Source organism: Echinops telfairi, unplaced genomic scaffold (assembly GCF_000313985.2).
Source record: "Echinops telfairi isolate 266 unplaced genomic scaffold, ASM31398v2 ScPeMD7_10;HRSCAF=50, whole genome shotgun sequence".
Classification (NCBI taxonomy): Eukaryota; Metazoa; Chordata; class Mammalia; order Afrosoricida; family Tenrecidae; genus Echinops; species Echinops telfairi.
Window position 1 is genome coordinate 10,895,125 of NW_022103907.1, and position 12,256 is coordinate 10,907,380.

Genomic DNA, 12,256 nt, shown 5'->3' on the forward strand with positions numbered 1-12,256 from the left:
GCGCGTTCCCGGGCGCGTGACCGCGGGTGGCTCAGGGAAACGGGGCCCAGGCAGCATCCGAGAGGAGGTAGGCGGCGAGGACCGGCGCGCCATGGACACCGTCCACCTCCTGCTGCTTGTGGCCGCCCTGCTCCTGGCGTCCCCGGGGACTGCTGTGGACGCCAGAGCCTGGACGGAGGAAAAGGTGAGAGGCTGCTTCTAGGGGATTGTCCCCAGAGGCTCTGGCCGTGCGCGGGGACCGCGGGCCGGGGCTCGTTCCTCCCGGGCAGGGCGCGCAGCTGGCCGAGGCGGGACCCTGGGGGCCGGCGCCCACCCCGCCGGGAGGAGGGGAGCCCAGGCTGGTTTCCCTCAGAAGTGCTTAGACGACGCTAGGGCCCGAGTGATGTCACCGGCTTCCCCTGGGCTGCGGTCTCTTGGGGGCACTGATCCGCACAGGAAGTGTGTCTGGCCGGGCAGCGACCCAGTGCGGAGATGGGGGCGCGTCGCAGCCCACGGGGACCCCCTAACCACCCCCACCCCGTCCCCACCATGACGCGGTCCCCGCGTTCAGGGACGCTCCATGCTACATCCGATCATGCTGTTAGGGTGTTGACGTTTCTAGGCTGTCCAGGATAGACGTGGGTTATTGTTTTAGATTTTAAAACTCGGAACAAAGGATCTGCACTGGAGACCTGCTTTTCTTGAACACCAATTCGCGAGAGAAAGGAGAGAGAGAGAAAATTGAATTTTTAGAGAGCTAGTTTAATATTCATATAAGGGACTTAGAAAAGTGATTTGCAAATTTCTACTGTTCTCACTGCCATTGCTGACTCACAGGAACCCTGTAGGACAGGGTCGAACTGTCCCAGTGAGTGTCCAAGAGTGCATCCCCAGATGAGCTTGTCTCAAACTGATGACCTTCAACTCCTAACCACTACACCCCCAGGGCGCCCTGTGAAGAGGACAGGCTCACAATTCTTTCCCCTGGTTGTGTAAGAGTTTTGAGGTTTTGATGAAATTGCTGGAAGCTTATGTCAATCTGAATGTTACGTGGTAGAGTGGTATGTCTCTAAAGATACTGAGAAAAGCAGCTCAGTTAGGGGCATTAACTTTGACAGGATTATTGAACATCTCTTTTAAGTGCTTGCGCTTACTCAGACCAGTGAACCGCACTGGTGAATGAACAGGCCCGTGGTTCACTCCCACCTCTCCACCCCGCTGCTTGCATGGGTCTATGAAGAGCTGCTTCGGTTCTGGGTCTTCAGTTTAGTTCTGGGCCTCCTTGACTTTGCATCAAAGCACCTCTCTGGTCAGAAACCGAGACCAACCTAGAACCCAAACCAAGCCCTGGCCTGCTTAGCACACGCCGACTCCTGGTGAGCCACGTCCACAGAGTGGAACTGATTCACAGGGTTCTCATGACTAAAATCTATCTGGAAGTAGATTGCCAGACCTCTCTTCTGAAGCAGCATTGGGTAGGCTCCAACTGCCAACTGTGTTCTAAGGTGACACTCATTGGGTTGCCAGTGGTGCAGTGTTGGACTGCTAAGTGAAAATTCATGGTCTGAACTCACCTAGTGGCCCATGGAGGAAAGGCCTGGTGATCTCGTGTAAAGATGAGAGCCCGCCCCCCAACCCAAGCTAAACTCATTGCTGTCGAGTCTCTGATTCACAAAGACCCTATAGGACAGGGTTCCTAAGTCTGTAACCTATTGAAGATGGCCACATCTTCCTCCCGGGGAGCCACTCGTGGGCTGGAAACACTGACTGTTCTTTTCGTCTTTGGTTCGCAACCCAGTGCTTACCCACCGCACCACCAGGCCTCTTTCTCTAAAGGTGACGGCTGAGAAAACCCCGTGAGGCAGTTCTACTCTGTCACATGCAGGTGCTATGAATGGAAATCCTTTTCACTCCACCCAACAATAAAGTCAGGACCTTGTGAGCTGAGGGCCAACTCGACCACAATAACAACACTCAAACACAAACCTTTGGTGTCAGGCAGGGGCCTTTACCAGAACGTAGAATCACAGCAAGTATGCCCTCATGGCACAGCTACATGGGTGGAGATGGAAAATGTTCTGTAGAGATCATTGATAGGGCGAGCGGGTGAGTGCGAAAAGCTGTTGTGATTCTTAAAAAGTGTTTTAAAGGAATTAATTTTCTTTCTTGGAAATGCCTTCTGCATCATGGATTCCTTACTTGTTTATTTTGGAAGCTCTTAAGCCCTGTGCTGCTCACGCATGCTGCCAAGCAGCATCAGTAAATGAAGCTAATGGCAAAATCAGCCATGCCCACATTTCCGGTTTTCTAGCCCCTTCTCCCCTCTAATTCTGTGGACCTTTGTAAAGTCTCCCAGGCAACCTGTGGCCTGCAGATGAATCAGTCACAGTAATATACATACCGTGCCGACTCATAGGACCTGTCTCTTTAGCACAGTCACCTGACCGTTTAAAAAATAAGGTGCATTGATTTTGAAATTTATTTCCTTTTTTGACATAAAGGTGTGCCCTTTCAGTGGTATCTGATATGTACAAACAGGTCAACCGTAGGTTGGGATTGTATTTTAAAGACTCTAACTCTATGACTTGGATTCTGGAAACAATGTTTCCACTGAAGCACTATTATAAATGGTACAATTCCCATGTGGGTCCATCGATGTATTTAGCAGCATCTAGGTACCAGGAAGGGTATACTCATCTTCAGTGTAGAGATGTAAGAAAGGAACATTGGTAGAATTTTCCTTTATTACAACAGAAGTGAAATAGAAAAAAATTCAAGACATATTGGTCATGAGAGGCAGACCTTTTAAAGAAAGTAGAATTAGAAGAAAAAGTGGAGGGTTTAACAGGATATTCTTGATTTCATTTCTTGAGATGGGTTATGTAACACATATATAGTAGGTTTCTTTAAAATCTACCCCCCAAAAAAGAACCCAAATCCTCCAGATTCCTATCCCTCAAACCAAAAATAGTTGTTTTAAAAAAAAGAAGAGGAAAAGTAAAATTGAAATGGACTTGGAGTCTTCAGTGACAAACAAGTTCATCTCAAACAAACAAACTAACAAAGATAATGGGGAATTTTCCACGAATCTTTTTGAAGCCCTCTGGTATAGAAGTCTACTCCAAAGTCAGCTTCTGCTTCTCCCAGAATTCCCCACATGCATTGAGACCCACATGTCTTCCATATGTATTCTAGATGTGTTCAGGGGATCTTTCCTCCATAGTTAGAAAGTTGGAGAAATCCCTACCTTCGCCACCTCCACTAAGAAGATCATTATGGAAGCAGTAGTTGTGACCTAAGACGGGGACACAGGTCACTGGTAGGTTGGTGTTGGGAAGGGGAGGAAGAAACCCTGTATCCATTAGTAGTAGGATGACATCCATTTTTCACATTGGGAATCTTTTCTTAGTCATGGCTGATCAGTGAGGGAGCTGAATTTGGCCCTAAATTGTCCTCAAAGCTCATCGTGCTGCACCTCTACGTAGAGGGCTGCTTGTATTTTTAAAACAGATTTTACCTTTTCCAGTTCCTGACTCGCCCGCAGCTGCATTTGCAATGCCGGTGACATCTGACACACAGGAGTTCAGTAAACACTGGAGTGCTGAATTGATAGGTAGACAGAGGTGTTTGTCTGAGCGCCGTCTGAGAGACACCCATGTGGGGTGGAAACAAAGTGAAGGGGTTGCACTTCTGGGATGATCTCTTTTTGATTTAGTGGCTTGGGAACTCGAATCCTTCTGCGAGCTGAGCCAATGATACACGTTATAGTATAACACCTTTGGCCTGGAATCGTGTGATTAGCTCAGAGAGACCTGGCGCAGGAGATCTGGTTCACATTTTTCAGCTGAGAAATTCTTGTCACTTTCAACAGCCTTGCCCTTTCTGCCTGGATGAAAAGACAAGGCCATGCCCCATTCCTCTGAGCACATGTGTGTTGCGTTGTTAGGTGCTGTTGTGTGTACTCTGACTCCTGGTGACCCCATGTCTGCAGAGTAGAACTGCTTCATAGGGGTTTCAAAGCTGCCACCTTTAGCGAACAGATTCCCAAGCTTGTCTTTGGAGGCACCTCTGGGTGGCTTCAAGCTGCTGGCCTTTTAGCTAGTAGTCAAGTACTCAGCTGTTTGTGCCACTAAGGGACCCTGTGCACACTTGGACCCATAAAAAATAGTCTATATGCCTTTTATCTAAAGCACGCCTCGCCAGTAGCGTACGGTAGATGAAATGTGGACAGGGTCTAAATGATTTCAAATGAAGATGAAAGCGCTACCACCCACTGCATTTGGTTTCCTTTAGCTTTTCATGATAAATTTGAGTGCTTTGGAAAAGCTGATGATTGAGTTGAATATAACTTAAAACAAGCAAGCAACCAAGCCAAACCCACACACTCCTGAAAACAGTCCGCAATCCTTTGTGGTTTACATTTCTCATTGGACTCAACCCAGTTTGTGCCGCCGTTAATTTCTTCATCCTCAGGCCACACTTTCTTTCCAGTTTCCTCCTCTTTCTTCTTTCTTTCATCTCCAGCCAAGTTATGTTCCCCCTGAGATGTATTGAGTTCTTGCCGTTGAGGTGCCATGAGCATCGGCTGCCTGCTCCTTAGGTTGGAAAAGTCTCATGTATTTCCACCCAGGGCTCTCACTAGTGGGAGGGCTCCAGGAATGAGCTGAGTGTGGCCGTTTCTCATAGCCTTCTCCAGCCCCCACTGAAGCTTTAGCTGTAGTTTCTGCTTTTCTCCCTGAGAGGTAGGGGAAGAGTGCTCTTCGCTGAATTGTGTGAACACAGGGGTTGAGCCCAGGAAGTTTAAGAGCAAGGATGTTGGGTAAGCATCATTTGACTCACCTCAAGGTTAGAAGTCCAAACCCATCAGCCGCTCCTTGGGAGGGTGAAATGATCTGTTCCTATAAAGATCTAGTGTCTCTATAGGGTCCTTTGATTCACTATAAACTCGGTGGCAGTTGGGTGACGGGGACAAATCTTTAGTGCTTCTAATTATTGACCACATTGCAGCCACAATCTCTGTTTGCAGCTTGAGATGCTGGAGGTTTATTTATTTTGTTCCCATTTCTTTCTCTCTTAAATCTCTTGAGAATTCTTTCCACCCTCTGTTTAAAGCACCTATTTCAACTTGAGCTTGACTGACTTTCACTGTGGACCTGAATGAAGGACCCTGGTCACAGTGACCAGGGGGGCCCTGGGAGATGGTCATGGTCAGTAAGTAGGAAAGGGCCAGTGGCTGAGCACCCTTCAACACAAGCGTCCTTAGTTGTCGAACCCAGCGCTGAGCCATCACCACCACTGGCTGCAGAAAGAGAACAAAGCCCTCGGACCTCAAAGCATAGCAAAGTCTCTTTGCAGGTAGCGTGCGCATCCAGTGGATTTGGCATTTATTGATGGCCACAATGCCCATTCTCACCTCACTCATTATGTCACTCAACGTAGACTAGACTTGGCAAGCTAGTTTTAGAAAGGGCATTTAACCTTTTGGTTCCTTGGTGAATTCACCCAATGTTCATGGAGTGCTCAATAGGAGCCTGGCCCTGTGTCATGCTGGGGAGAGAGTGAGTGGTAAGCAGGACAGGTTGCCCTTGTCCTTGTGGTATTTCCATTGTGTAGGACATACCGACGTTGAACAAAAACACAATGACAGCCGTGCATCAGGAAGGACAAGGCCTGTGTGCTCCAGTTTACATACAACAAAACCCCCAAACAAGCAGGTGCCGTCAAGCCAACTCTGATGCCTGGTCATTCCATGTGTGTCAGGGTAGAACTATGCTTCCTAGGGTTTTCATTGGCTGGTTTTTGAAAATTAGATTGCCACCCTTTCTCCTGAGGCTTGTCTGGGTGAACTTGAACCTTCCAACATGAACCTCGCCTAAACATGCAGCGCAGGTTTCCTGAGGAAGGGCCCTCCCATCTGTAACTCGAGATGAGGAGGACTTGGCTAGGTGAAGAGGAAAGGCCACCTGCACCAGGACAGAGGGTCCTGCAGGCTCCAGTGAACAACGTGGCAGAGCACTTCGGGGCCTGGAAGGATGCCATGGTGCCTGGAGCTTGGTGAGCTGGAACAAATGGCATTGCCTGGGACTTGCAAGGGCTCTGGAGAAATCTGACAGGCTCTTGGAGGTCAGGCTAAGTAATAATTAACCCTGGGCATCTTTTGAACTGTTTCCTTGACCCTCATCTTTTCTCTCCTCATATTTCTACCAGTTTGCCTTTTGGCTTCAGCCCTCTTCTCAAAACACTATTTGAGAGCTAGTATGAGGACTTAGATCCTAGTTCAAGGTTTAAAAATCATTTAAAGGCTGGGAGGGTTGGGGGGAGAGAGGGGGAATCGATCACAAGGATCAACTATACCCCCTTCCCAGGGGGATGAACAACGGAAAAGTGGGTGAGGGGCGATGGAGGATGATGTAAGATATGAAAATAGTAATCTAGAACTTATTAAGGGTTTGGGAGGGAGGGCGGGGGAAGAAATGGGGAGCTGATATCAGGGGATCAAGAGGGAAGAGAATGATGGCAGCATATGTGCAAATGTGCTTTACCCACTGGATGAATGTATAGATTGTGATAAGAGATGTAAGAGCCCCCAATAAATTAAAAACACATGTTAAAATGCATTACCATGTTGCAGCACAGCACTGGCACCCCAATGAATGGGCCTAATCACTTGTTAGGTGCCAGTGATGTACCTCTTAGTTCACTGGGCAGCACAGCCAGGCCCGTAACCTGGATCGCTTTCTATTTCCTTGGAGCCACAGAGGAAGCAGGGAGTCAGGAACAGGAAGAGGACATGGAAGATGTGGCCCCTGGCCTCCAGGAACATCTCTCTCCTTGCCCGTGAGACCAGAACTGCATGATGCCTAGCTACCTTTCCTGAACCTTTATAGCAACAATTTGTTAGAGGGCTCCTATCAAAAGGGGGAAAATACAGAAGAGAAATTCAACTTCCCGTTGAATCCAGATTTTTCTGAGGCCATGTAGCTGGATGAATCTATGAAATGATTGTCTGGGAGTAATCTGTAAATCTTAGGCCAAAAATATTTCCTTCTTAAAACTAAGCAATAATTTAGTTTAACTAATAAAAAAGAGTCTGCCTTGAGTATTAGCTCTTTTCAGGACTGCCTATGTAGGATCAAATGCATGATAGGGACCTACATATGAGATAGAAGCTTTAAGGGGCAGTGAGTTTCTGTTATAGTGGAGGAACAACTCAGAAGAGGAAGGGTGAGAATGGTTAGACAATAGGAAGCATCTAACCAACGTTACTGAATTGCCCATGTAAAAATGGTTGCATCGGGGTATGTTTTGCTGTATCTCTACTTAGCAACAACAAGATAAATAAAATAAAAGGTACAATGGAAGTACTTAAACAAGGTTATGTACTCCTGTAAAGATTTACAGCCTCAGAGACTCTGTAACCATCGCTGTATGCCAGAATTGAATTGATGGCAATGGGCATGGGGTTTTAAGATAGGTAGAGCCCTGGACTGTTCAACATACAGTCAGCAGTTCAAACCCACCATCTACTCCTGCTTCTGTCAGTAGTGGTTTACAACCTTGGAAACCCAGTAGAGGGTCACTAGGAGTTAGAGTCGATTTGACTGGCAGGGTTCTTAGTTCCATGCAGTATGATGAGGTCTCTGGATGGCACAACACATTTACACTGAACTCCTCACTTAAAGGTTGGTGGTTTGCAAAGAGGCTGGCAAGCAGGCTTCTGGACGTTCCCAGCTCAGTGGCCCTGGACACTTCCCGAGTCCTGGAGCCAGGCCAGGGATGGGGGTGGGCGAGGAAGGGAGCGGTTCTAGGAGCAGGTCCCTTTTCTCAAGACTGTGAGCTGGGAGGGTATTGTCAGCAAATCGGTCCCACTGAGACGACCAAATCTTCTGGACTCTTTAAGCTAAAGAGCCATGGCCAGTGGCAGGCTGTCCCACCTAGACCAGGTGTGGATCTGCTCAGCAGGTACCAAGAGCAGTGGCCAGTGCTGGCCGACTCACTCCTGGTGTGAGGTGGGCGAGGGGGCATGTTTACATTTCTGGGTGTTTGGGTCCTGTGCCTCCACCCCACCCCTTGTTTGTGAGTGTGGGTGGGAGGGCGTCCTGTTTCACCCCTACCCACCCATAGATTGTTGTTACCTATCCACCCAGACCCTGCATGCCCTTCATGGCTGTCCGTAGTCTGACCCATCTGAGATGCCTTCTTCCATCCTTGGCTAGTACTGTTCAAGTTTTTATTCACAAGTTCATATTCTTTCCTTCCTCCGCCCAGCCCTGGACTTGGGATGTAACTTATTTGTCTGCTATCTCAGAGATGTGGATACATTTCTTCTCATGTGGTCCTGTGGGTGCCTTTAAGAAAATGGTTATTCTATGTGATTTGTCCTGGAATTTGTTCTGATCATTCTTCTATCAGAGAGTGGCACACCAAAACAAGACGAAAAACAGAGGCTGATGGCTTGAGCCCAAGCAATGGCTTTGAGGAAGAAAGACGCACTGCTCCGCTGTCATCAGAATGACAGCCAGCTCTCTGGAGCAGTTCTACTGTGTAGCTCACACAGTCGCTCTGCATTGGACTCTGCTGAATGGCAATGAGTTCATGCTAGATGGAGTCCCTGGGTGATACAAATAGTTAACACCTTTGGCTGCCAGCTGAACGGCCAATTGGAAAGTTCAAGACCACCCAGAAGTGTCTTGGATGAAAGGATTGTTGATCTACTTCTGAAAAATTAGCCATTGACAACCTTACAGAGCACAGTTCCACTTCAGATGCCCATTGGGTCACCATGCACCGGCATTGTTTTGATACAGCGGGTCTTATTTTTCTTTTCAAGTATTTGATAGAAGAGAATGGAACGCACACTTATTGAGTGTTTATTATGGCATCTTACATGTATTAGTTCATTTGGTCATGATTACCTCCATTTTACAGACGAGAATATTGAGCTGAAGTGAGGTTAAGTAACTTGGCCAGAACGAGATAGTATGAGGTGCTGACCAGAGAGGCACTTGAGTCCAGTGCCTCTGGAACCATCTCAATGCGTTGTTGTTGTTGTTGTTGGGTGCCATCAAGTTGGCTCTGATCCTATGCGTAGCAAAATGGAACATTGCATGGCCCTGTGCCATCCTCCCAATTGCTCCTGTGCCCGAGTTCATTGATGCAGCCACTGGGTCAATCCATCTTTTTGAAGGCCTTCCTCTTTTTCGCTGCCCCTCCACTTGACCAAACCTGATGTCCTTCTCCAGGGACTAGTCGCTCCTGACAATAGGTCCAAAGTATGCAAGGCGAAGTCTTGCCATCCTTGCCTCTGTGAAGCACTCTGGTCTTACTTCTTCCAAGACAGCTCTATTTGTCCTTTTAGCAGTGCATGGACCTTTCAATAGTCTTCTCCAGCACCACAGTTCTTCTATGCTCTTCCTTATTCAATATCCAACTTTCACATGCAGAGGGTGCAATGGAGAATACCATGGCTTGGGTCAAGTGCCCCTTAGTCCTCAAAGAAACAGCCTTGCTCGTCAATACTTTAAAGAGGTTTTGTGCAGCAGATTTACTTAACACAATGCATCTTTTGATTTCTTGACTGATGTTTTCATGAGCCCTGATTGTGGATCCAGTAAGACCAGATCCATGGCAACTTCAAACGTTTCTTCATTTATCAGCTTGAACTTCTTCCTTCAGCACCATTGGTTTTTGGTCACAGGTTACCTCCTGACATGGTAGACCATCAACTCGTTCTTTCTGCTACAGTGATTCTGTGTATTCTTTCCATCTTCTCTTGATACTTCCTATATCATTCAATATTTTGCCTCTAGAGTCTTTCAAAATTTCAATTCGATATCAAAATGTAGTTGAGTCTAAGTAATTAGGCAGTAAGCATTTTCTAACTCCACAGTTTCTTATTAACCACATGGAGCAAAAATAGCCAACGTGGTAACTTACACATATTCAACTAACACTTGTGTTGATAAATAAGTGTTTTTCCCAATTTTTGTTTTGCAAATTAAATATCTTGGTGTCCTTATATTACCCTTATCACTCTCTCAGGGAAGAAATCACTTGATCAGCCACTCACTTACTCATTTCCTTTGGGGGAAGAGTAGAACCTTTCATTCCCGAGTGCCGGATAAACATGTAATGAATACAGTGATTCGTCATCTTCACTGATTCTTAACAGAAGACCACTCACCCACTGCCATCAAATCAAATCAGATTCTGATCAACCCCATGTAGGGTTTTGGAAACTTTGTAAATCTTTACAAGAGCAACCAGCCAAATCTTTCTCCCTGTTGATTTAAACTACAGACCTCGCAGTTAGCAGTCCAATGATGTTCCTTTAACACAGTGGTTCTCAACCTTCCTAATGCCATGACCCTCTAATACAGTTCCTCATGTTGTAGTGACCCCCTCAACCATAAAATTATTTTTGTTGCTACTTCATCACTGTAATTTTGCTACTGTTATGAGTCGGGTGGCCCCTGTGAAAGGGTCGGTCGACCTTCAGGTTGAGAACCTCTGCAAGAAGACAGCGAAGACAGCTTGAGTAAAGTCAAATCCAAGAGTCAAATTTAAAGACAAGATTTCTTTTGCATGTTAAGTGAAGTTTATTTTAATATATGTGCACCTAAGAGTGTGAACACTAATCTCATGACCTTTGAGCCCATGCCAACTCATAGCGACCCTGGAGGCCAGCGTAGAACTGCCACAGTGAGCTTCTGACACTGTAACTCTTCATGGGAGTAGAAAGCCCCATCTTTCTCCCGAGGGGTGGCTGGTGGTTTCTCACTGCTGACCTTGAGGTCAGCAGCCCAACATGTAATCGCGACGTCACCAGGGCTCACATGAGCATTCATAGGATATTAAAACAATGTTCACTCACGATAGAAACTTTGCTAGTTAGCAGATTATAATCATGCACTTGGACCGAAAAGAATTGCAGCAATCATCTAGCTCGGTGCTGTCCAATGGAAACATTTCATGAGGACCACATAGGCTAAGGGGAAGCAAATGGTTTGCTTCTAAAAGGAGCCCTCGTGGCACAGCGGCTCAGCACTTGACTGCTAATCACAAGATCTGTGGGTGGAATGCGCTGCAGTAGCCACACCGTGGAGAAAGACGAGGCTGCCAGCGTCCTTGAACATTGCAGCTTTAGAATCCCCGTGGGGCAGGTCCACTCTGTCCCTTTGAGTTGCTGGGAATCAGGATGAAATGGGCAGCACGGGGGTTTTGCGTGTTTAGTTATCAGAAGGCTGGGGTTTGAACAGTGTCGTAGAAGAAAGGCGTGGAGATCTTCTGTTAAGATGAAAACTCAAGCCACACCATTGATAAGAGTTGTCTGAGCTCCTAATAAAATGATTTTAAAAAAAAGATGAAAACTCAAGCTACACCAAACCCACTGCTTTGCAGTCAATTCTCATTCCCAGTGACCCTATAGGCTAGAGTACAACTGCCTGCCCAGGGGGGTCTGAGGTGACAACTCTTCACGGGAGCAGGAAGCTTCATCTTTCTCGTAAGGAACAGCTGATGGGTTCGCCCTTGGGGTTAGCAGCTCAGCGCGTAACCTGCTGTGTCCGCACTCAGGAAAAGTCTGTGGAGCAGGTTTCCTTTGTAACGCTGGGGTCTCTGCCTGCTGAAATTGATGCAGCAGCAACAAGTCTAAGTGAAATTACTTTTTATCTTTGATGTATCCACCATGTAAAGATAAAACTCATATTTTCAAAATCAGTGGCAAGAAGGGTGTGAGAGACTGGGTAGGGATTGAGCCAGGGCATTGTAACTGAGAGAAATTACTGAAACCCAAATGAAGGCTGAGCACGATAGTGGAACAAGAGGAAAGTAAAAGGAAATAGAGGAAAGAACTAGGAGGCAAAGGGTATTTATAGAGGTCTATATAGAGGCATGGACATATGTAAAAATATTTATATAGGATGCTGGGGAAATAGATTTATGCTCATATATTTATAAGTTTAGTATTAAGGCAGCAGATGGACATTGAACCTCCATTCCAGTACTTACTCAATGCAAGAACACTTTGTTCTCTTAAATTGGCATTCCAGGACTTGGGGGGAAAATGGCGACTTGATAGGACTCACCCGTCCGGAGCTCCTGCTGCCAGACCAGAAAATTGGGAGGAAAAGAGGGACCAGACTTAAAGCCAGTGCCAGATGAATGCAGCACATGCTGGCAGGGAGTGGGGAGCCAGTGGAGGGGCCTGAGGGCTCTGCCCCCATACCAGCTATGTGGACAACTGCCCCTCCCCCCAGAAGAATTTACTTGAGAGGAC

The 12,256-nt window shown here is 46.9% G+C and overlaps 1 protein-coding gene across 1 annotated transcript in view; it reads left to right on the forward strand.

The window, feature by feature from the left end:
* Window positions 1–9: 9 nt before the first annotated feature.
* QPCT (glutaminyl-peptide cyclotransferase) overlaps window positions 10–12,256 on the forward strand; it is a 48,672-nt gene continuing 36,425 nt past the window's right edge. The window contains exon 1 of the mRNA XM_004711169.2: window positions 10–184. Within this exon, the coding sequence (XP_004711226.1) occupies window positions 92–184 (93 nt within the window). The 5' untranslated portion in view covers window positions 10–91. The remainder of the gene's footprint in view (window positions 185–12,256) is intronic.